This window comes from Ursus maritimus, unplaced genomic scaffold (assembly GCF_017311325.1).
Source record: "Ursus maritimus isolate PB19 unplaced genomic scaffold, ASM1731132v1 scaffold_8, whole genome shotgun sequence".
Taxonomy (NCBI): Eukaryota; Metazoa; Chordata; class Mammalia; order Carnivora; family Ursidae; genus Ursus; species Ursus maritimus.
In genome coordinates this window covers 25,135,984-25,161,373 of record NW_024426996.1, presented here as the reverse complement: position 1 = coordinate 25,161,373, position 25,390 = coordinate 25,135,984, and the positions used below count along the sequence as shown (strand labels likewise).

The window sequence follows — 25,390 nt, the reverse complement described above, 5'->3', positions numbered from 1 at the left end:
GATAATTATTAACCTAAAATTTTAAACTCAAACAAGACTTTTAAAAATGATGAAATAAAGACTTTTTTCAGACATACAAAAAATGAAAAAAAAATTATCACCAGCAGATCAACAATGTTAAAAGGAGTCCTTCAAGCAGAAATAAAATAATACCAAATAAAAACTTGAATTTGTACAAAGAATGAACAACTGGAATAGGAAATATGTACATGAATATAAAATTTGTTATTTAAATTCTATCTAATAGAAAATCGACTACAAAGCAAAATAACAACAACAACATATTGTAGAGTTTATAACATATGAAGAAGAAAAATGTACGACAACAATAGCATAAAGGCAAGGGGAGGGAAATGGAATTATACTGTTGTAACATTATTCACTATATGCGTGAAGTTGTCATACTAAGATAGAGATCAATAAATCCTTAAGCAATAAAAAAAAAGAGGTATAGCTAATAAGGCATAATAGGAGGTCAAATGAAATAGTGCAGTAATATTCCATTAATCCAAAAGACTGTGAGCTGGAAAAGAAATAAAAAGAAAAGAGAACAGAGGAGACAAATAAGAAAAAATAGCCCAATGGTAAATATAAACCCAATCATATTGAGAATCATATTAAACGTAAATGGAATAAGTACGTGAATTAAAGGCCTAGATTATCAGACTATATAAAGCAAAATCCAAACATATGCTTTCTAAAATAACTCACTTTAAATATGAAGACTCAAATAGTTTAAAAGGATTGAAGATTTACCATATTAACAGTAATCAAAGTAAAACTGGATGGATAGACGTAAGTGGATTTCTGAGCAAGAAATATTGCTAGGAGTGAAGGGAGTCAACTTGTAATGATCAAAGTTCAACTATTCAAGAGAATACAGCAATCTTAAATGTGCAATGACAGTTGTTAAAAAATATATTTTTGGTAAAAGTCATAAAATCTTACACTTAAAATGGGTCAATGTCATCTAGGAAAATAAAATTTCAGTAACGCTTATGAAAAAATCCACAATTCATTGATCATAGTTCCATTCACATGCAGTGTTGAATCTGTCCTATGTTCTTTCTAAAAGCTAAATATATGTAATGTTCAGTGAAGCTTGTTGTGTTTCATCAGTTTGATTTTCATTCTGAGTATTAGACTGCTCCTGCTGATTAGGCAATGAGTGTTACAATCATCAACTCCTTATAGGTCTGCCCACATAATTTTCAGATATTTATCCACTCTCTGTTACTGCCCCCAGGATAGGACCATATCATTCATTTCAACAAATGGTCTATAGAGGGCACCTTGCTCAGTGCCAGACATTGTACTATATACTGGGATTCAAAATGAGCCTCTACCCCTGCTCATAAGTTAATGTGACTCAATATAATGTGCCAGGTGTTTGTGTAGATTAGGAATAACATGCCATAAGAAGACAGAGAAGAGAATGATTCACTCTGGGTGACTTTGGAAAAGCATAATCATAAATGGTATCAGCACTGGGGTACCTGGGTGGCTCAGTCGGTTAAGACTCCAACTCTTGATTTCAGATCAGGTCATGATCTCAGGGTCATGAGATTGAGCTGTGGGTCAGGCTCCATGCTCAGTGTGGAGTCTACTTAAGATTCTTTCCCTCACTCTCGCTTTGTCCCTCCCCCTGCTCATGTTCTCTTTCTCTCTCTAAAATTTATAAATAAAATCTTTTAAATAAATAAATAATAGATAGGTAGGTGATAGAATGGTACCATTATGTAAGTACTTATTAGATGCCAAGGATCATAGCTAATCCCCCGAATAATTCTTCAAGTAGAGTATTATTTCCATTTTACAACTGAGGAAACAACCACAAAAACCCTTAAGAAACTTGTTCAAGATCACACATGTAACAAGCAGAGAAAATCTGGCTGATTCCCAACCCACTAGTCTTTTTACCATATCATGCTATTCACACAGGCTGATAGTATGGAAGTAATTGCTTCATAGAGGTACCAACACATGAGCTTGATCTTGAAAAAGGAGTTGTAATATACTAGTGGTCAAGGGAAGAACAGAACTTCAAAAAGAGAGACAAACACACTCAAGTCTGAAAAATCATTGCATATTTAGAGAAGAGTGTATCATTCTGTGTAGGTGGAATATATGTGTGGGGTGGGACAGAGATATACTGGAGACAGTAGACAATCATTTCTTCAAGAGTTTTGCCCCCATTTTGTGTTTCCCTCTTAGCATTTCACTTCAAAGCCATGAGAATCATCTTGCTAAAATACAGATACAATGATGTCACTCATCTATGTACAAATATTCAGGGTTTCTATTTTTACCCCAGTGTAAGGTCCCAATTTGTAAGCATGGAACACATGCGTTATTTTCCTAATCTTTGAAATGGGTGTATTTTGAATATCTAGTTCTTGGGTTACTATAAGGAGATCTTACACACACATACACACAGACAATGTCAGCCCCATGTCATATATAAAAACCTACAAAATGGTGTGTTTTTACTAAATATTAGTGATTAGTAATAATTATAATTGTTATGTTATTATTCCTATTCCTATTCCTATGATATGTACTATCATAGTCTGGTGGGTTGAGTTAGACATTTAGCGGAGATGTTTTAGTGAAAATCAGCAAAGAGTGTTGACATTGAAATGCAAGTACTTCAACAAATTTTTTGAGAAGTTAACATAGGAGGAAGTGGGGTGCAGGTAGTAAGGTATTATGGTTTTACTTTTTCCCTTATTTCTCTTCTGAGGTTTGCCACAAACATCTTTAGTTGGATATAATAATCAGTAAGTATGACCCAACAGCCCAAAAGACCGAAACAAGCTCTGCTCATTTTACTCTTTGTTTTAGATTAACTCTGCTGAGAGCATTGTCAGGCTGTCACCTTATCAGCAAGAACATCTGAAGCGGCATTTCTGTCGGGAAAAGCACAGGTTGTATTGCAATTTACTGTAGCTCCCTGTTGTGCAAACTTTCAGGGAGTGATGAAATTAAAGTGGCATTACTTCAACTATTTTTTTTTTCCCTGACCTAAAATTCTTAGCAGATAGTATCTACAAACTAAGAATTTGCATGGTCACAACCTGGATTAATGACACAGAATCACTGAAGGGATATTTCTGCTCGTGGAGGTTCATTTCCTACATCCTGTGCCTTGAGGATTTAGTTTTACAGTGACCCATGTATATAAGCAACAAAAGTTTCACGAAATAAGACAAGCTGATTATATATGATGCATTATGGTATAATTTTTATTCTATCCTGTTGTATTTAATTCCATTATATTTTCCAATACTAGTTATAACCCACAAGATTGATTTTGCAACCTACTAATGCATCATGCCTTATAATTTAAAAGCATTGTATAGTCTCTTAATGACAGAGCCCAGCTTTGACGGTCCGTGGTAGAGTCAACATCCATGTTCACACGTTCCAAGGTATCAGAAGAGTCAGTAGGGGTAGAATGCTTACACTGGTGAGGCCTTTTGCACACCCTGCTTATCGTCTACCTCCAAATTATACGATTTGCAGATCCTAACCGAGTGTTGCCCTAACCATGGGCACTCCGTGGGGCAAAGCATTTGGAGTTGAGATGGCATAATAAGTAGGAGATTCTCTGGGCTGTTGAAACTCTGGAGGCTAGTAGTTGTCATCACCCCAACATCTCTGTTTGGTTCCTTGTACAAATTAGATCGAGCATTTAAAAATGCACTGCTGGGGTGCCTGTGTGGTTCAGTCCGTGAAGCAGCTACCTTTGGCACAGGTCATGATCCCGGGTCCCGGAATTGAGCCCCATATCTGGCTCCCCACTCAGTGGGGAGCCTGCTTCTCCCTCTCCCTCTGCCCCTCATCCCGCTTGTTTTATCTCTCTCTCAAATAAATAAAATCTTTAAAAAATAAAAATAAACAAATATAAAAATGCACTGTTTTCTGGGGCTCCTGGCTGGCTCAGTGGGAAAAGCATGCAACTCTTGATCTCAGGGTCATGAGTTGCAGCCCCACGTTGGTTGTAGAGATTACTAAAAAAATAAATAAATAAACTTAGGAATAAAGCTTATAGGTAAACTTCAAAAAAATCAATAAAAATGCAATGTTTTCTAAGAGGGTTTATAAAATGAAATACACTCAATAGACTTAACATTTACATGGTCTCCTTCTTCCCAATTGATTCTTTCTTTGTGTAGAGAAAAGACTGGCTTTGAGCCAGTGGGCTTCTAAGTCAGAGTCTCGAGTTTTACTTTTAACTCCACTTTTAAGATCTTCTATCCCAGTTTCCTTTTCTATAAAATGAGAATAATAATATCGACCCCATAGCATTCTTGAAATAATTAAAAGGACATTATAAAGAGCTCGTGCACCATCCAACCCAGACCTGGGGCCTAAGAAATATTACTCTTCTTCTCTTGCCTTGGTGCTTACCCCCAACAGCAGTCACCACATCCCTGAGCCAACAAGCAACCCACTAAGGGTACAGCACAGGCAAGCAAGAATTTTTCTTCAACAGAACCACAGCCCAAAGCCAGGGTGCTACAGCCAGTAACGAAAAACGTAGCACAATAAATATAAACCACATTTCCCCAAAAATCAAATAAAAAACCCTGCAAAGCTTATCAGCCACTATGTTTATAAGAGTATAAAGTATACAGAGTATCTGGTGACTGAGATCTGGTCTTAACTTTCACTTTGGTCAAAAAAAAAAGAAGAAGAAGAAGAAGAAGAAATAAACATAGTATGTAATCATGTTAATTATTTATTTCTTCACTGAGTCAGACACAAAAAGGGATTGTACCAGTGTCTAGTTTTATGAGGGTGGCAGTAAAGCTTGAAAGCAAAAGGTGTCACCAAACCTAAACAGAGTTAGGACTACCAAGCTTCATGACGAACAATGTTGGGTCATTTGTCTTCTACTTGGTGATTCCAAAGCAGCATATCCCAACCTCCATCAACTCTAACTCCAAATCTGTTTAATCATTTGGTTTTTCCTTCTGAGGTGTTCTTCTGGAGGGACAAACTTTATCCTCTCTAGTATATCTACATTCTAGAGAATACCAACCACAACACATGCTAAAAACTATTTTTCAGATCTTTTTTTTTTAAGATTTTATTTATTTATTCGAGAGAGATAGAGACAGCCAGCGAGAGAGGGAACACAAGCAGGGGGAGAGGGAGAGGAAGAAGCAGGCTCACAGCGGAGGAGCCTGATGCGGGGCTCGATCCCAGAACGCCGGGATCACGCCCTGAGCTGAAGGCAGACGCTTAACCGCTGTGCCACCCAGGCACCCCTATTTTTCAGATCTTAACCACAGGGAGCAGAACGATGTGATTACTGTGAAAGTTTTGGATAAGGACCTTTTTAGTGCAGGAATAGCAATGCAACTAACCAAGAATACCACAAAATACGCTCACTGAGTGATGTTTAGTTGTGCAAGTACGTATTTAATGTGGAGTGTACCATACGTGCTATATAACCAAGCCATCCTCCCTCCCCATTTCTCTATATTTCCCATCCATCTGTCCTAATGGGATCTCATGGTTCTGTAACCTCCTCTACTCCAGAACATTCGAATGCCACTAGCTCATCATCCACAAGCAGAACCTAGCCTTTGACATCATCGTATTCAGAACAATGCCACGAGATTATAGATGATGAAAGGCTCTTCTGAGGCCACAACCCTTTGTCCTTCTAACACGCCTGCTCTCGAACTTAAACTGAGCCTGCCCAGCATTCCATGGGGACTAAAAAGTTCCTCAAAAACCCCACCACCATCATTCATTTCAGTTTCTCACACCTTATCCTGCTTCATTCACCTTCCAGCTCAGCCTGGACTCCATGGTTAGTCATTTCCGCAAATTACTCTCTGCATCGTACATACCAGGTTAACCCCTCATTCTTGCTCACTTGCGTTGTCTTTCTCATTTTCGCCCTGAGCTACAAAATAGTGCTGAAGAAATGAAATCCTGTGAGTTGGTATCAGTGTAAGTTAATGCTTTCCAGTTCTAGTCGGTATTTTACAACGCTTTTGTTCTTTAAAGAAAACTACCTTTGGACTTTCACAAACTGTGCTCCCAAATCCTCATCACTTCCATCGAATACCCAGCCCTGTCATGAGCCCTCGCCACTCACGAAATGACCTATCCTCCCACTTTACTATGATGATCCCTAAACTGACCTCTCTTCATCCTCAATCTCTCTGAATCTTTACCTTTTTCTCCTTCTGTCTCCTTGGTATTAAAGAACGTTAAGCCCACCCTGACCCCACTTGCTAAATATAAGCAGTCACGAATACTGATTACTTAGCCTTAACTATGGAAGGACAAATTTTTGCACAACTTACTCACTTTACTTTTAAAAGCTATTCTTAATTTTAATCATTTCATTATTTTATTATTTTTTCTTTATTTAACAATATTTTATATAGCATTTACTTTCTGGCACATTTTACACACGCAAACTGATTTGTGTTTCATAATAATCTTGTGAGGACTCTTTTCAAGACTTTAAAAGGAGTGCAAATATTTCGGTTGGCTAAGCCAGTGGGATAGAAGAGACAGAGAGAAATGCCCTAATGAGAGACTGCACGGTCCAAGAAAAATAGAGGGAATGAGCTCTATTCCTGTATTTCTACTTCTCAGTTCCAGCCCCGTGTAATAATGTGCTGTTTCCTGCCCTGGCCAGTAACTGACTGCCTTCTTGGCCTGCTGTTTATACCAAGTACATCCTAACTCCCACCGCCCCCCTGGCACACAAGGTTTTGTTTTGCTTTGTTGTTTTGTTGGCTTATGTTGGTTTAGTAAGGTTTCAACTACTTGTTAGCAATCACATGTATGTATGCACATCTCTGCATGTCTCTGTAAAACAATGCATGCATGGACAGAGTCAAGAAGAATAAAAACAAAAATAAAAGCGTTTCTGGTGAAAAAATATGTGAAGGTGTAGTGAAAAACAATGAAAAAGGTACTATGGACAACATTTAAAAATCAAGGTTTTGATTCTTTATTCATAATTCTTTCAGCTAAAATATATAGTGCGGCACTGTGTGTGACACTTTTACTAGTGGTTTATACAGTCATCTATCAACTTCCTAAATTTTGCTTCCATAATGCCAAAGTCATCATGATGCTTTTGTTCTCAAAAAAAAAAAAAAAGTCTTCTTATAGCATAAACTATTTCCATGGGGAAGTTTCCCCTTTCCTGTGTTTACTTCCCTTTTGTAAATTTGTCATCGCGCCGTTTCTTCACATGGCATTAGATGATCATAACAGCGTTTGCTTAATCAGGACTCCTCCCATGAACATTTAAAAAACAATTTTAAGAAAATAGAAGTGAAAACCTAATTTAGGGCAATTTTTAAAAATCCTTTAAAAATTACGTGAAGTCAGTATATTTTAATGTTTCTTGGTGTAACTCAAAATGATATTAAATAATTGCGAATCGCTCAAATCATCAGGATCTTCACTACATGTGCAGCAACAACAGAAGTTAATTAAGGGAGTATATTGGATAGATATTACAGAATGTCAAGTCAAGAGTCCGGCAGTTCCCCAATTTTGCATCTTTTGTAAAACCTGTCCTAGCACCTTATATACCATGAGCGCTTAGTAAAGGTCTAGTAAATTAATATCCACTATCTCCTCATTTCCTGCCATATCCTGTGACTTCTATCCACTCTGCATCCCACACATCATTTAGTAAGTGGTGGATTTGTGCACATACAGTCATGCAAATACCTCTAGGTGGATTTAAGAACACTCTAATGGAGGTGACAACTGCACGGGTTTCTGAACAACAAGTAGGGTCTACACACAGCCTTCAGTGACTGGGTCCTGCCTCCATTGCCCCCCTCTCCTTGCCTCACAGGTGAAATTCCAGATATATAAACCGCCTGGTGCCCCCAGTAGACACAGTGCTCATGCTAGCCTCTCTGACTTTGTGTATTTGGTCATCTTGTTCTAGAGTGTTTTCCCCACTCTTCAATGTCCTCATTCACCTGGGAAAATCCATCCTTTCAGACTTAGTTTGGGGGCACATCTTCCCTAGAGAGACTTCTCCAAAGATCTTCTCCGAGAATTCAGCCCACTCCAATGAGAAACAAGATTAAGGGTTCCACTTCCATGCTCCTATCGTATCCTGTGCATACTCTGTCATGTCATTTACCAGGCTACTTTGTAATATTCTATTTATAGGTCTACTCCTATTAGACTGAAAATTTGGGGGTAGTACAATGCATCTTATACTTTTTTGTATTCCTGGGACCTAACTCGATTCCAAATGAATTTGGAATAACTTTGAATAGATGGAGAAAGGAAGGGAGGGAAGGAATTATATAGTGAAGAAATCAATCCATGGTTGATAATTTTAGCAGCAATATGAAAGATGGAGGGGCACCTGGGTGGCTCAGTCGGTTAAGTGTCTGCTTTCTGTTCAGGTCATGATCCCGGGCTCCTGGGATCAAGGCCTGCATCAAGCCTCACGTCGAGCTCCCTGCTTGGCGGGGAGCCTACTTCTCCCTCTCCTGCTCTCCCTCCTTGAGTGCTCTCTCTGTCAAATAAATAAATAAAATCTTCTAAACAAATATGAAAGATGAAAGTATTTTTCAGGACTCTTTTATTGTAATTGATGGCAACATGACTCAATTAGCTGAATAAGGAAAGAAGATCAACTGCTAAATCACAATGAAAGCCCATAGATTAGGCCGGGGAGAGCTAGATTCGGTGCTCCAACAATGTCCCAAATAACCCTAGGTCGGACAGGACACGTGCCTCCATCTGTGGCAGCTCCATTCTCAGGCAGGCTCCCCCAAGCAATGGCAGGACTCCAAGCTTCTATCTTACCAATTTAGCAATCCCAGCAAGAAGCAAGAACCTCTCAATTCCCTTTGTTCCAGCACAACTGACATCTTCTCTGACTTGGCCAATCTTAAATCACTGGCTCCCCTCTGAACCCGTACTGGTCTGGGCAAGGGCACAGGCAGGAACGAGGGACCCACACCGCCACAGGGTCACAAACTCCCCTCCAGAGCTCAAAAGCCAAGTCGTCTCACCTTCATCATGTGGACTGATGAGGGCAGGAATGAGGATTTCTGAAGGAAAACTAGGGTTCTGTTTTAAGGAACAGCAGGTGCCAGACAGGTAGAAACAGCAGTTGCAGTAGAGATTGCAAGGTGAGGCTAGCGCAGATGTGCTCAGTTAGCAACTGAGTGCCCTTAGACAAGGGGACACGGTCTTGGGAATTAGTGACATGCTCCCTTCAGACAGAACCATTATACAACAAACCGAAGCCGTCAGGAAATGGGAGGGAGAAGGGGAGCAATTATGCCAGCCCAGCTCTCGAGGCAAGCCAAGATAAAGCAGAGCCACACCACGCATTCTTGCTGGCCGATAAGCAAGATTGATTAACAAGATCCGTGCTCAGCGAGGAAGAGCAACCCAAGTTTTGCAAGCATATTGCAATGGATTAGTCAAATCTGAAATACAGTACCAGGTACAGGGTAAAATGGAATTTAGTAAACCGAATATATATTTTAGAGATAACTCCATCGGGTTAGTGATCGCATGGATTAACAGCTTGCACATATAAAAGGAGCATTCGGCACATCTTAAAACAGGAAGCAGTTAGTTTATCATGGCGGGCTTTACAACACGGATGCTCTTAACATTTTCTGAAACTTAGTGGGGCGTGAATTAGATGAATTAAATAATGGAAAGTGGTACCTTATGAAAAGAAAAAACACCTTTCTTCTTACTTCCTGGACGCCAATAATTCTGATTTAAACAAGTCTTAGGAGTCATACTGTAGATAATTCCACAGATAATGGGTTAATTCTTGAATGTCTCATCCTTTTGGCTGCTGCTGTAAGTAAGCTGAAATTCTACTCTTCCTGTGTATTTGCTACGTCAATACTTAGGGTTGGGTCTGGGAATCATTATAGCTAATACTTTCTATTGTTTGGGCAGCCAGCTGTTAATGCCCCAGGCATAGAGACAGTCATAACTGAAATGTTTTCCCATAAATGAATTGGGGAGAATTTTTACTCTTATTCCCATCTTATATAGGAAACTAAAATTTCAAACACTGGTTTTAAAAATCTGTTCTAAGATCCCTAAAGAATATAGATGTACCCTCCTTTCACAATTCCTGATGCTGAACATTTTCAAAGACAAATTAAAAGATATTTCCCCCTGTTTACATAAGGATTCACACAAAGTGTTCTTGTTCACCTAAGTGTCTTCGTCAGTTCAGGCACTAAAACAAAATACCACACCCGGGCTGGGTTAAATAATAAACATTTCTTTCTCATTGTTCTGGAAGCTGGAAGTCTAAGATCAAGATCTGCAGATTCAGTGGGAAGCCTCTTCCTGGTTTGCAGACAGTCACCGTCCTGCTGTACCCTCACATGACAGAGAGAGATCAAGCTCTCTAGCGTCTCCTCTTATAAAAGCCCTAATTCCATCCTGAGACTCCCACCCTCAGGACCCCATATAGACTTAATTACGGCCCCAAGTCCTCATTGGGGTTTCGACATTGGAATTTGTGGAGGGCATATTTAGTCCATAACAGTAAGGTTTTAAAACACTACTTCCATTTTACTTAACAAATATTTATAGAACACAATATGTGCTGATATTTTACAAATGTTAACACATTTAGTACTGGTAACAACCCTGAAAGGCAGGCATTACTTGCTCTCTTTTACAGAGGAAAACCAGGAGCCCAGAGAGATTAAATAAATTGCCCACAGCCAGAGGGTCATGGGGCAAGAAAGCGTGTAGCTGAGGTTCCAGCCTTCAGGGCTTTACCACACTGTTCTGGAGGCAGACCAGCTCCCTGCGCCTGTAGCCCTTCTCACGCCACCACCAGAATGTCTCCCACCTCAGCGACGGCTGGGCTACCCTGGAGAATCTATTGAAGCTCTCCGGTTTAATCCAAAACGAGATATCCGAAACTGATGCTGAAAAGTGAATTGCCCCAGTGAGAAGTCCTCAGCTACACAGACCGAAATGCTTTATTGGCATTCTTAGAAAACTAAAGTAGTTGGCAGTTGTTTCCCAAGAGGACCAATTTCAGGAGGCAGATCAATTCAGATGACTGTGCAGTGGAATATCCTAGTAATCTAGTGTTTACCCACTTGGAAACACATCTGTTTGCGACTCAGGGGAGTAAAGGTGGGAGTTCGCTAGGTCCTGGCTCCCCGCTGTCCTTCATCCGATCTGTCAGTGCTAGAAAAGGTGCACCTCCCAATCCCAACATAGCCCTCCCTGCTCCCGAATGCCTGTCGTGAATGGAAACACAGTCTCCTAGACAACCAACAGTGGGGCGCCAGGAATTACTAGAGTGTGGGAAGTCCCAGAATTTCGAAGAGAAGAAATATGACAGGTTACCTCCTGTATCTTAAAATAAACACTGACTTAACCTGAGGCGCGGCCTGTCCCCCGACCTTATCGCCATGCCCCAGAGCGCAAAGCGTGATGTGATGTATCTGAGCTGATAACACACCAGAAATAAGACAAACGTTCGTACGTATAATCTGAGATAACACTTTGAACAGAGCGTTTATTCCGGAGATAAATACAATCTGCAAAACCCAGTTTAAAGTGAAAGGATGTATATAGGTAAGAGAGGTTGCCATTCCTGCTTCAAGTCTTCCAGGTGCAGCAGCTCAAGTGTCTTTGAGAATTAATTCTCTCCCCTAAGGGATCTAACGGGTCGGACCAAACCTGCCCCGCGACCCGGGATCGCTGGGCGCCCACGGTGCCCCCCGCAGGGGCAGCAGCAGCATGACGGTCACTCACACCCCCTTTGGGCATTTGGGCGGAAAGAGGACGTCCCCGCCTCGCAGGGACACAAGGGTGGCCAGGAGGGGGAGGGGAGGGCGGGTCTCCCTCCACCCCCGGGGCGGGGCTGCGTTGTCCTTTGCGACCCGGGAGCGACCTGCGGTGCCGGGAATTTCCCTGGCCCCCGGGCTGCTCACTTCCCCGCGCCAACCAGGGATAAAAGGGGTTCTCCCGGCTCGGGCAGCCACAGAATCCGCTCCGCCAGCTCTCGCTCCAGCTCTCCAGCTCCAGGCACCGCCGCCCCGACTCTCCGAGCTGAGCCCCATGGCCCGCGCCGCCACCCCCGCCGCACCCCGCGCCCTCCGGCTCCTGGGCGCCGCGCTGCTGCTCCTGCTCCTGGTCCCCGCCGGCCGCCGCGCCGCAGGTGAGACTCCGCACCCCCAGCCCACCGGCGGGACGGGGGGCGGTGGGCGCCACCCCGGGACAGCCCGCTAACCGGGTCTGTTGTCCCCGCAGGAGCGCCCGTGGCCGCCGAACTGCGCTGCCAGTGCTTGCAGACCTTGCAGGGAATTCACCTCAAGAACATCCAGAATGTCAAGGTGACGCCGTCGGGACCCCACTGCGCCCAAACCGAAGTCATGTAAGTGACGCCCCTCCCTGCTGCCGCTGCTCGGGTCCTTGTGCCCCCCGCCCCCGCCGCGATGCCCCAGGCCCGCCGCCCAGCCCCACCTGCAGCCAACGCGGACTCTGCCTTCTCTCTGCAGAGCCACTCTCAAGAATGGACAGGATGTGTGTCTCAACCCCGAAGCCCCCATGGTCAGGAGAATCATCAATAAGATGCTGAACAAGTGAGTTGTGTTTTTATTCACACGTGGGACTAGAGTCATAGGTCACAAATACTGGCAAATGCCTCCGGAAAATGTTATCAAGGAAACTCAGGGTTTAGCTGAAGGACTGGAAATCATTCTTATTCCACAATTAAATTTGCTAGTAAGATCTTTGATCTGCTCTGGTGCCAGAAGGATGTTTCCAGTGCCCTCCGTGCCCGTGCAAATGAGTGTGGGTAGATGTGTGTCACTGAAAGATGAAGTAGATTTGGCCAATGGTGCAAAAATGCCTCCTACCCATGAAGGGGCTTCAGCCCTGAGAAGTGGGACCCCTGGTTTTCGGCAACACAGACCTCTGAAGCTTAGCTGAGGAGAGCAAGGACTTTGGGACCTCCCTAAACTCAAGTCTAGGGTCCCGTGAAAATTTTCTAACCCCTTTGAGCATCAGCAAAATGGGATAGATAATAATAGCTATTTCATGGATTGTATGAGGTGTAAGTGAGGTCTTGCATGTAAAATTTTAACCCAGTGTGACGGTGAGTGTTAGGTTTTAGCTCTTTCAAGTCAATAGTAGAGTTCAGCCCACAGCCCCGCCCCTCCTCAATAAAAGAGCAAGTTCTCTGCTGTGCAGGGCAGTGGGTACCGTGGGACCGTGTCTGGGTGCAGGGCTGGGCCAGGTCTGCATACAGAAATCCCTCCAGCTTCAGGGGCCAGTGTGAGAGAAGAGCAGGGCTCCTTAGCACCTGTAACAGTAACCCTTTTCTCCTCATAGGGGCAGCACCAACTGACCTGGAGACAAGACGCTGGCTGGTGGCGGTTCCTGAAAGTCCCTTTTAGGAGCTGAGAATGAAGAAGAGAACAACTGGCTCTTGCAGACATCTAGAAAGGCCTTACTGTGTTTGACTATTATGAGTTCTATTTATTTATGTTTGTATTTATTTATTTTTCAAAGCTCATATTTAATATTTTACATGTTAGTATTTAAAGATGTGAATGCCTTTAATCAAGCATAACTCGGTCCTGATAATCTGAAGACGATGGATTTTAAATGACTCATGAAACCAGTGTTTCCTGGGAGATCATGAAGTGCCAGGCACACTGATGGGGTAGGGGGTGGAAGAAGGGAGTCCAAGCAGTTAAACAGTGTATACAGATCTATTTTTGTACTTGTTTAAAAGAACGTATGTTGTTATTTATTGAAACTGTTTCACACATTATGTAGTCAACATTTTTATGTTGAAACTTCCCTTGGACATTTTATGTCTTGCTTGTAGGGCATAATGCCTTGTTTAATGTTTATTATGTAATGTTGCTCTGTCTTGGAACAGAGAAGTCAAAACTACTGTTATAGTTTTACAAATGATATGACAATAAAAGTTTTGCAAAAAATAACACGCCTGGGTTTTGTTTTATTCTTCTCAATCATTGGTTCCTACTGGGTGCCCAAGGTATTATACAGTTAGACTGTAGGTCACACCTAACTTTATGCCTGCTCCTAGTTTTTATTTTCCTTACCTTTCTCTTATTTAAGGGATATTTGACACACTACACTCCCAACCACTTTGAGAATCCTAGTTTTACACAAAATATTGCTGCTTTTCACACTGATTCAATATTTAAAATTCGTTCTTTATAAACTTCTGGATTTTTATAAATATTGTAACAAGAGCTCCTATTAAATGCTTTGGGTGAGTGGATTTTCAAACAATTATGCAATTCTTTCCCTTTGGATGAGGCTGGGACCAAAAGGTGGAAAAGTGGATTCTTCCTAAGAACTTGAACAATTTGTGTTATTTAATAAGAATAGTGATCTATGTTAATACTTACTAAAGCAAAAGAAGAAGAATCATCATCATCTATGGAGATACGTATATGCTGTAAAGTAAAATACACAACAAAAATAACAAAGGATAGGTAAGAAGAGAAATGGACTTAGAATATAATACATGTATTCCATTGTTGGAGAAAGTATTAATTGAAGGAAAATTGTAGTGTGGCAGGAATATAGATTGCAACTTTTAAGGTAACCACTAAAAGGGAGATAAAAAATTTGGATTTAAAAATCTGAAGGGGCGCCTGGGTGGCACAGCGGTTAAGCGTCTGCCTTCGGCTCAGGGTGTGATCCCGGCGTTATGGGATCGAGCCCCACATCAGGCTCCTCCGCTATGAGCCTGCTTCTTCCTCTCCCACTCTCCCTGCTTGTGTTCCCTCTCTCACTGGCTGTCTCTCTCTCTGTCGAATAAATAAATAAAATCTTTAAAAAAAAAATCTGAAAAGGAGGGGCCCCTGAGTGGCGAAGTCGTTAAGCGTCTGCCTTCGGCTCAGGGCGTGATCCCAGCGTTATGGGATCGAGCCCCACATCAGGCTCCTCCGCTAGGAGCCTGCTTCTTCCTCTCCCACTGCCTCTGCTTGTGTTCCCTCTCTCGCTGGCTATCTCTGTTAAATAAATAAAATCTTTAAAAAAAAAAATCTGTAAAGGAGGTAATATGGAATAAAAGAAAATGTCTGAATAATACAAAAGAAGTTAAGGAATAAAGAAGCAAAATGGCAAATGGGACAGGGGGAGAAGGGAAAAATCTTCCTTATAGAAGAATGCCTAATAATACGAGTCTTTCTCCTTCTGAACGTGAGTTTTAATTCCCCTCCCCACATGGGTATGGAGTGGGCTTTGTGACTTTCTTCCAAGGAAGAGATTAAGAAAAGGAGAAAACAACATTACAGTGGAGAATCTGGTGGATCCCACCTTAACCAAGTGATGAAGGTTATTATGACCAATAGTGTCATGTGAATATCAGGGACACCCCTGCCCCCCACATCATACGGTAAGGGCACTTTGGCTCCATCATAATCTTCCGTAAAACCCATAAGCCCATTATGATCATGAGAAAATCATTATAAAACTCCAAATTCAGAAACATTCTACAAAATACCTAACAAGTATTCTTCAGATCTGTCGAAGTCATGAAAATCAAGGCAATGATGAGATTCTGTCACAGATGAGAGGAGACAAAGGAGACAAGCTCACTAAGTCCAATACGGGGCTTGAACTGATGACCCTGAGATCAGGACCTGAGCTGAGATCAAGAGTCAGACTCTCAATCAACTGACCCAGCCAGATGCCCCAAAGACTGACTTTTTTTATACAAAGATTGTATAAATAAGACCAAAAAAATCTATACTTCTTAAAAGATACACACTTTAAATACTGAGACCCAGGTAGCTTGAAATTAAAAGAACTGAAAGTGTTATATCATGTTAAAGCTAACTGAAAGAAACTTGATGTGGATATACCGATGCATTACTTGTTAATAAGCATTAATGTATTATTAATATAAATTTGTAATACATCGGTTAATAATTGATACATTAATTAAGGCTTAATTAATATATTAGGACTTAAGGAAAGAAGTAGACTTAGAGACTAAAAAAAAAAAGACTGATTCAAAATAAAAAGGAGGTACTTCTACAAGAGACAAACAGTTCTAAAATTCCATGAACTTAATATTTATCAAAATATATTAAGAGAGAAACTGGAAGGAGCAATGCATGAAACCATAATCATAGTTAAAGATTCTAACAAGCCTCTTTTGGTGCTTCAAAGGCACAGCAGTAAAGAATCAGCAGCAGTACAGGAGGGTAAAGCGACAGGATCCACCATCTTGGCCAGAGCATTGGTAATACACACACTTCACTCAACGACTGCATAAATCATATGTATTTTTTCAACACACAGGGAACATTTTACAAAACAGACCATATGTGAGCCATAAAAAATGCATTAACACATTTCAAAATGCTGACATGTTACAGAGGATATTCTCTGATCAAGTTTTTTATGATTTGTCACGTTCCTGGCTGACTATGTATCCACACACATGCGTAATGTGTTTGCTGTGGTTTCTAGTTCATCTCTTTACTTCCCAAATTTCACTTCCACAATATAGGAGGCATCAAAACAGGGTCGTCACGCTGTTTTCATGCCTGTTATAGCCAAATGTCATGAACAGTATTTCCATGAAGATATTTCCTCATTTTTCATATTTATTTCTTGACATATCCTTTTGTAACCTTGGCATTTCTGTACTCTTTGATTTATGTTATACGCGATGTAATTTGATGACTCATTACTACTTCCACAAAATTTTTTAAAAATCTTAAGAAAATGAGGTGCCTGCGTGGCTCAGTCAATTGTGTCTGACTCTTGATTTCAGCTCAGGTCAGGTCTCAGGGTCATGAGATAGAGATCTGCATCAGGCTCCGCGCTCAGCAGGGATCCGCTCCCTCTCCCTCTGCCCCTCCTCCCTCTCTTTATTTATTTATTATTTATTTATTTATGATTTTCTTTATTTATTTGACAGAGAGAGGGAGAGCGAGAGAGAATAAGCAGGGGGAATGGCAGGCAGAGGGAAGGAGAAGCAGGCTTCTGCTGAGAAGGGAGCCTGATGCGGGGCTCGATCCCAGGACCCTGGGATCATGACCTGGGCTGAAGGCAGCCAGTTAACCAACTGAACCACCAAGGCACCCCTTCTCTCTCTCTTTAAAATAAATTTAAAAATCTTAAGAAAATGGAAATACAAAGTTTATATGGAAATCTATTATTTTTAAAGCCTCGAATAATGCCCCAATCTAATATATTGGATGGTTCTCAGAGTTAATTGAAATGAACTTAATTATAGATGGTGAAAATCACCAGGATGGCCTTAGCATGGGAACAGAAGGAAAGACCAGCTGTGTTGCAGAAGAAAGTATGCAGGTTAGTACTGAAGAGGAACGTCACATTTGGAGTTTCAGTTTTATCCACTATACATCTTTTGCAAAACTGACCACAGTCCCTTCTATCTTGCATGTACCTTGTATATGTTTTTTAATTCAATAGCTACCACACCCTCATTTTTGTGCGCATATCCTGAATCTTAGGTTATATCCCACCCCCCATGGTAGGTAGCCAATAAAGGTCATAGTGTGGTCTGTGCAACAGGGCCATGGAAACACCTCGAGATACCTACAGAGGCCTTCCGGTTGAGATACCATTCATACTGGATCCTGAGCCAACAAACAGGGTCCTACCAGCACATGGCCCTCCAGTGTCAGAGGCCTGCCACCTCCTTCTGCCTTAGTCTCTCCTCAGTCTCTGGTCACAGAAGCTTCTAGGACTCAACCTGTTCTATCCCATTGCTATGCCTCTGCTCGTCTGGCCCTCTCCGGAAATGCTTCCTGCCCATCAGTGTTCCGTTTACCTGGAAAATGCCTCATCCTTAAGAGTCACGTGAATGGTCACCTCTTTCAGGAAAAGTTCTCTGGCAGGTTTCGTAAACCCCCTCTGTAAGAGCTGGATTGGGTGCTCCTCCTCACTCCTGACACCTTAGCAATGGTCTGCTATGGTAACGACAGGCTTTTCTAAATCTTCTATTTGTACATTCGTTTCCCCTATTGCATTGAGAGTCAGAGGACAGCAGTCTTATTCCTCTCCATATCCCTGGCCAAACTTTATTCCCACCTCCTACATGCTCCGTAAATAATCAGTGCCAATGTTGAAACAAAGGGAGAAAGAAAGGAATTCAATTTGATTCTTCCGGTTAGAAAGGTAATTAGCAATAAGTGGAATCAGTAACAAAAACCCAACTCAAACTGGCTTCATGAGAAGACGAATCATTCGACTTAGACTGTTGAGTAGATGAAGTAACGCTGGATGCTGCAGTTCAAAAATTCGCTTTAGTAATTAGTCTCACTCCAGATCAGGCTGCTTTTCTCTCTGTGCTCACTTGACGCAAGCTCCTAACAAGCACTCAAGCACTAACAAGGTTTCAAGTTTCTGTTCTAGTAGGTGTAACCCTGCAGGAAGCAAGGGCTTGTTTTTCCAGCCATTTCCTGACAAAAAAAAAAAGACTCCAGGAAATTTTTCTGACCTGGCCAGACTTAGGTCACTTGCCCACCCCTGTACTTATCAGAACTGGGCTGCAGGTTAGACCCAGACTGGAAGGACTGACCACTACTACTTGGAGTCATCGGCCCACTCCTGGAGTTTGGAGCAGGGTCACCCTGCCTGAAATACCCAGATTGGAAAGAAGAAGGGGTGGTCCCCAAAAGAAAACCAAGGTTCTATAACCAGAAGAAGGAGGAAGCTCAAGCCAGGTAGAAATGACCAATGTACTAGAGACTGGCTCAGGTTTACGACATTAACACTGGACAAAACGCCCTGGACTGAAGAAGTGGGTGGATCGAAGCACTGAATGTCACATTCAGACATCTCCATTCTTCTCCCCTCAGAGTCAGCGTCATTCTACCTAAAGCAGTCATTGCAACAAAATAGACGTGGCCGTTGTGACGTCACGATTTCCCAAGGCCGGAGTGGGGACAGCAGCGCCGCAGAGCCCATCCCTGTGGCTCCATCATCTCAGGAGGCAGTACCAAGCCTGGATTGTAAAGGCAGATCAGATAGTGTCAGTCCAGTAGGCAAGATGCAGTAATATGGTAGCTCAAAATGGGACTCAGTCACGATGTTTTTATTTTAGGGCTGCTCTATTCCTTTAAGATTGGTGATTGCATTAGTTTAAAATTTGGGCATAGAAATCTGTCATTCAGCTCATAAAATGAGTAATTAGCTGGGGAAGACACTTGCAAAAACAAAGAATTGGATTATTTTTTAGGCTTCAGAACACCACTGCTCTTTAAATTATTTGAAGAAATACATATGGGACTGTTGGGGATTGAATTAGGAAAACTGATATATTAAGACAGAAAAAAAAAAAGCCCTTTCTTTGGTATTTCATGTTGTAAGCGACTGACGTTTATCAAGCAAGTCTTAGACGTAAAAGTATAGATAATTCTATAAATATGAGGCTGCTTCTTGAAATGCTTCAACTCTGTTCACTGGTATAAATTTTTTGATGCTCTATTTATTCACCTTGAGTATTTACTTATGCGAATACTTTGGATTGGATCTGGAAAGCATTAGAACAATTTTTTTTTTTTTAACTTATAAAGAGAGTAATGTTCTGGGTAGCCTCCTCTTAATGCCGAAGGCAAAATATTTCCATTATTTAAATATGATAAAGTACCCAAACTGGGTCAAGCAGAAAACTGTGGTCCTTATTTCAGCAAATAAGAACTAAAACGCCCAGTTTCCTTCTGGGAAACTCTGAGCAGAGTGCTCACCCCACTGACCTGATTTTGGACACATAAGTCCATTGATGTGGAAAATCAGAGAGATAGATAAATGTAGATTATACTAAATTTCAGTATATCATATTCATTCCACAAAAGAAACTTCCTGCTGTTAGTGAAATAAGACACTGGAGACTTTGGAGCGGTTTGCTATTTTTAAGCTTTAAGAAAGGTAAACTGAACTATTTAGCCACGAGAAGAGCAAACATATTTAAACTAACTGAAACAAAACAAACCTGCTCCCCTGAAGCTAGCTAATACTTGTCTTAAAAAAAAAATATATATATATATATATTTTTTAACATGTGGTGGCTAAAGCAGCACCGGCGAGAGCTCGGATTGTGGATTTTATTAACTGCAAGACCTTGGCAAATTACCTAATATCCCTGCCCTTTTGTTTCCTAGTGAAGAAAAGTGTGGAGACAAAGTGGAGAAGATTAAGTGGGTTTTCTATACATCAAAGATTTAGAACATTGACTAGCAGATTAAAGTGCTATATTATAATACTTTATGTTTACTAGGCATCTTGTAAGCACATAAACACATGTAAGTAACTAAGGATGTTGAAAAATAATGGGAAGATCTGCTATAGATTGTTTCTTGGACAAAAGTCAAAAAGTCTTCATAACAATCTCAGTGTTTTCTGTCCTTCATAATTTTTCTATAATAAGCAGATACACAGTTAAAATCAGAAAAATAAAACCGTATTTTTAACGTTTAAAGAACAGCTATTATAATTCTGAGCTACTGATGATCTCAAATAAATAAATAAATAAATAAATAAATAAACCCCACGGTATTTTTAATTGAGAATTCCAGAAAAATAAGGATAACAACAGTAGTATCTACACAAATTCTCAATTATTGCTAAGTTACTAATATTTTATAAACTCCAGGTCATCTTTCATTTCCTACTTCTTTTAAAAATTTTAGATTTCTTGGGTTTTTTTGCTGGATTGTACTGATGATTATTGAAAAAATGGAAAGACCAATCTTTACTTATAATTTAGTCATTCATAATCCTTTCTAATAAGGTGGATCATCTTTAGTTGTAGTCTCATTTTGTAGTTGAAATTCCTGAAATTAGAATTATAAAATTACTGAACAATTAAACTAGCCAACAAAATATTCATTCTGAGTTTTCTCTTAAGAAAAAAAAATAGTACAAAAATTTTATATTGGTTGAAGGAGATGTTTTCCTTTTTTGAATCTTTTTCCCAGGTGAGTTTCAGTTTGGTAGTATGGAAAAAGCAATTTCTCTTTTATTTATTTAAAAACGAGTTAAAGCATATTGTATGTACTGGTGCTTTATGAACGTTAATACATTTATTCATCATCACAACCTGTTGAGGTAGGTAGTACCCTTAATCTTCATTTGACAGGTGAGAAACTAAGGCAAAGACGGGTTAAATGTCTGATACCTGTCATGGGGAGAACGGAAATTCCTGCCCTGTCGGTGTGGAGCAGAGCGCTGCTCCGTGCCTCTGTGCGTCTCCATAGCAACTCCTCCCTCCCCTGCTCCCCTTCTACACACCCAATGCATTGGGTAACCCCACTCTACTCACAGACCAGCTTCCAGAATCACACCCAAGTCATCGGAAACCTACACGCAACCCAACAACAACAACAACAACAACAACAACAACAACAACAATCACATTAAAACTAAGGGTGAAAAATGAGCTCCTGAATGACAAAGGCTGGAGTTAACATGTCTTATTACAGATCAGTAAAAAACAAAATATGACTGCAGTTATTTCTCTAGAAAGGATATCAAATCACCGGAGACAGTAAAGTCCACATAACATGGAAATGAAATGAGATTTGTGAACATAAAACAAGGAAGTGCTATTAGATCCGTGATCTAGAACATAAATATTTTGCAGGAACACCTCTTCTTGCTGTTTCCGCGACCAAAGGGTGCTACTCACACTAGGCATCAGCTGGTTCCTCTGACCCTTTTGTGCTCGGACAAAACTAGAAATTGTGGACCCCATGAGCCCAAAGCAGCTTTCCTTCCCCCCAGCAGCTCTGAGGTGACCACCAGCCCCTTACTTCACGGATTAATCCACGCCCTCTAGACCAAAAAGATGATATTCATGGATTTACTCCAGCTCTGGAAGTTCCAAAATTGCATAGAGGAAGGAAGATATGTAGGGTTAAGACACTTTATCCTAAATTAAACACTGAATTAACAGTCCACAGTTAGTCCCCTCACCCCTTCAGGATATGACACAAAGTATGATTTGTCCTTGTAAAATACCAGGAAAAAGGCGGACATGCTTATGTCTAATGTGAGATGACAAATGTATTTTAACAGAGTCTACTTATGCAGGCATAAGCAAAATCTTCAAACCAGAAGACGTTCACGCGTTAAGTAACAGATCGGAAAGCATGTCACCCTTCCCCCCTGGCCTTATTCCCCCAATCCGGACAACTGACGTTCAAGAAGCCTGTCTCTGATAGGTGGCACAGGCTCAAGTAAGGCCATTCACTCCCCCACTGGGGATTCTGGAGGAAGGAGAAGGTCCCCGAGTCTCTGGGACACGCGGGAGGCCGGGCAGGAGGGTGGCCGGGCGGGTCCCCCCTCAACCCGGGGGCGGGGCCGCCCGGACCTTCCGGACCCCGGAGCGACCTGCAGCGCCGGGAATTTCCCTGGCCCCCGGGCTGCTCACTTCCCCGCGCCAACCAGGGATAAAAGGTTCCTCCCGGCTCGGCAGCCGGCAGAATCCGTCCCGCCAGCTCTCGCCCAGCTCTCCAGCTCCAGGCACCGCCGCCCCGACTCTCCGAGTGAGCCCCATGGCCCGCGCCGCCACCCCCGCCGCACCCCGCGCCCTCCGGCTCGGCGCCGCGCTGCTGCTCCTGCTCCTGGTCCGCCGGGCCGCCGCGCCGTTATGGAGACTCTGCACCCCAGCCCACCGGCGGGACGGGGGCGGTGGCGCCACCCCGGACAGCTCACACCGGGTCTGTTGTCCCCGCAGGAGCGCCCGTGGTCGCCGAACTGCGCTGCCAGTGCTTGCAGACCTTGCAGGGAATTCACCTCAAGAACATCCAGAATGTCAAGGTGACGCCGTCGGGACCCCACTGCGCCCAAACCGAAGTCATGTAAGTGACGCCCCTCCCTGCTGCCGCTGCTCGCGTCCTTGTGCCCCCCCTGCCCCAGCCGCGATGCCCCAGGCCCGCCGCCCAGCCCCACCTGCCGCCAACGCGGACTCTGCCTTCTCTCTGCAGAGCCACTCTCAAGAATGGACAGGAGGTGTGTCTCAACCCCGAAGCCCCCATGGTCAAGAAAATCATCAATAAGATGCTGAACAAGTGAGTCGTGCTTTTTATTCACACGCGGGACTGGAGTCATAGGTCACAAATATTGGCAAATGCCTCCGGAAAATTTTATCAAGGAAACTCAGGGTGTAACTGAAATACTGAAAATCAGGGACTTTGCAGTGAATCCTTGTCTTAAGTGTAATCTAGGCTCCATCTTTTATTATTCCTGTAACCCCAGGGAAAGTACTTAATCTCTGTAAGTTTCAGTAATACAGAAAAATAAAAATAGCTACTTCACGCGTTTGCTATGAGGTTCAAGTAATGTCCCAAATGTACTTTTTTAGTCCACTGTGACATTACATTCCGGCTTTTTGAAGCTATTAATACATTTGGGATCACAGACCCCTATGCCTAATTAGACAGCGTCCAGGAGCCTGGCATTTTCTGCCGCATAGGGTGGCGATGTAGGTAGTGACCGTATGGCAGGGGGCTATGCAGTCAATTTATCCAGTCCTATTAACAGCAACCATTTTCTCCTCACAGGGGCAGCACCAACTGAGCTCGAGAGAAGGCAGAAGCCTATCCCTACTGTTGCAGCCTTAGTGAAAGCGGAGCAGAAGAGAAAGAGGACCCTCCTGAGACGTCTTGAACTGTGTTTAATGTATTTGCCTACTGCCTATGAGTATTTGTCTATTTCTTAACATATTTATTTATTTATTTATTTATTTATTTATTTATTTATTTTCTCAAAGCTAGCATGTTAATGTCCTAGCTAATATTTAAAGATAAGAATTTGGTGATTTGCTGTACTATTATTTTAAAAGGTCATTTTTATGTTCCATCAAAGTTGGTTCCGTTCTATTATTTAATTTGCAGATGACGAGTCTTAAATATTCTTCATTCATTAAATTATTATTTCCTGGGGGGGGGACGGTGGGGGAAACCATGCCATTATCACTCACCATGATAAAGGCTGGAGATAAATAGTGTGGGATCCAAGCCCGTACATCCCTGTTAAGGTCTTGGGGTGTAGGTGCACATCTGTTTTTGTACTCTCGAGAAGAATGCCAGCTGTTATTTAGTGAGAGTTTCACGGTACGTGGTCAACATTTCTGATGTTGAAGCTTTAAAAACTCTAACGTTTTTAATATCCCTTGGACATTTTATGTCTTCCTTGTAAGGCATACTGCCTTGTTTAGTGTTAAGTAATGTGGTGTTTCTCTATCTTGGAATAGAGAAGTTTAAGTATTTATTGGTGTATTTTTACGAATAGCATCAAAATAAAGCTATTTACAAAAGTTCCTTGCTTAGGTTGGTTGGTTTGTTTTCCTTCTTGATCTGTTGTTTCTCCTGAATACCCGAGCACTGTAAATTTGTAACAGACTGGAGGTCACACCCACTTAAGAGACTGCTGCTAGTGGCCACTCCTTAGTCCCACTCCTGTGCACGGAGGCATGTTTGATGCTTTCTCCACGTCCTTGCAGTCCCCCATCCTGAGAATCTCTGTTTCACATAAAATACTCATTTTGTTTCACTATAACCAACTGTTATTCAATTGGAGCTCTTTAAAAATTTGCGAATGTTTATATTTTTAAAAGAGCTCTCATTTAAATTATCTTGTGAAATGGTTTTTCAACTATGCATTCTTTTCCCTCTTAATGAAGCTGGGAGCTAAACTGCAAATTGCATTCTTCCTCAGAACTCGAACAATTTGTGTAATGGGGGGATAAAGCAAAAAAAGTGAGTTGGCTGAGTGTTTCATCTGTTTAAAGGTCTAAATGAGAAGGTCTTTATTTTCTAATCTTCATGGAGAGAACAATCACCAAGTGCAATGCTGTTCCAATGCTTCACAAATACGGTGATGGTTCAAATGTTCCTAAGCCTGCAAATTTGAATTTAAATGGCCCTGGGACAGTGGGGATGTATCCAGCTTCCACAACAGAAACAAAGGTGGTCATCTCATGACCTGGAAAGATCTGAGCCACCTGGAAGAGAATGTATTCTAGATCTGAAAAGGAGGAGAGTTTGTGCACATGGGGAAAGCCAGGTAGGGCCTGTCTCTGATTCAGGACCTATTCTTGGGCACGTTTATATCCTTCAGCAGGAGGAAGATGGTGGGCACATGCCCACACTTGTCTTAAGTTTCTGGGTAACTGCAGACAAGAAACACCTACTCAGAGCATCTATGCCCTCCCCTGAAAAGTAAGTAAAACAGTCTCTTCATAACTCCAGTGGTACTTGCTCAGAATGTAGGAGGTAAGATGGAACAGCAATCTTTAAATTGTATAGAAGTAAACACATGCAAACCATTCTGGAAACTCGAGAAATGCCAGCCAGCACTGACTCCTTCCTTAACCCGAAGTCAAGGG

General features: G+C 41.9%; 2 protein-coding genes across 2 annotated transcripts; both read left to right on the top strand.

Annotated features, from left to right (window-relative positions):
• Positions 1–11,943: 11,943 nt before the first annotated feature.
• LOC103665312 (growth-regulated alpha protein-like) lies at positions 11,944–13,985 on the top strand. The gene is made up of 4 exons (XM_040625431.1): positions 11,944–12,190; positions 12,283–12,406; positions 12,531–12,614; positions 13,366–13,985. Exons 1-4 carry the CDS (start codon positions 12,091–12,093, stop codon positions 13,379–13,381), a joined length of 324 nt encoding a protein of 107 aa, XP_040481365.1. The 5' UTR covers positions 11,944–12,090; the 3' UTR covers positions 13,382–13,985.
• Positions 13,986–22,553: 8,568 nt separating this feature from the next.
• On the top strand, positions 22,554–24,319 carry LOC103665390 (growth-regulated protein homolog beta-like). The gene is made up of 4 exons (XM_040625302.1): positions 22,554–22,692; positions 22,742–22,862; positions 22,989–23,072; positions 23,565–24,319. Exons 1-4 carry the CDS (start codon positions 22,557–22,559, stop codon positions 23,578–23,580), a joined length of 357 nt encoding a protein of 118 aa, XP_040481236.1. The 5' UTR covers positions 22,554–22,556; the 3' UTR covers positions 23,581–24,319.
• Positions 24,320–25,390: the final 1,071 nt, after the last annotated feature.

Excerpts from the sequence above, each read along its gene's own strand:
- LOC103665390 (XM_040625302.1), top strand. The coding sequence starts at position 22,557 with ATGGCCCGCGCCGCCACCCCCGCCGCACCCCGCGCCCTCCGGCTCGGC. Across the intron at positions 22,693-22,741 it reads CCACCGGCGGGACGGGGGCG|CGCCCGTGGTCGCCGAACTG; the intron begins GTGGCGCCACCC and ends TCCCCGCAGGAG. Across the intron at positions 22,863-22,988 it reads TGCGCCCAAACCGAAGTCAT|AGCCACTCTCAAGAATGGAC; the intron begins GTAAGTGACGCC and ends TTCTCTCTGCAG.
- LOC103665312 (XM_040625431.1), top strand. The coding sequence starts at position 12,091 with ATGGCCCGCGCCGCCACCCCCGCCGCACCCCGCGCCCTCCGGCTCCTG. Across the intron at positions 12,191-12,282 it reads CGCCGGCCGCCGCGCCGCAG|GAGCGCCCGTGGCCGCCGAA; the intron begins GTGAGACTCCGC and ends TTGTCCCCGCAG. Across the intron at positions 12,407-12,530 it reads TGCGCCCAAACCGAAGTCAT|AGCCACTCTCAAGAATGGAC; the intron begins GTAAGTGACGCC and ends TTCTCTCTGCAG.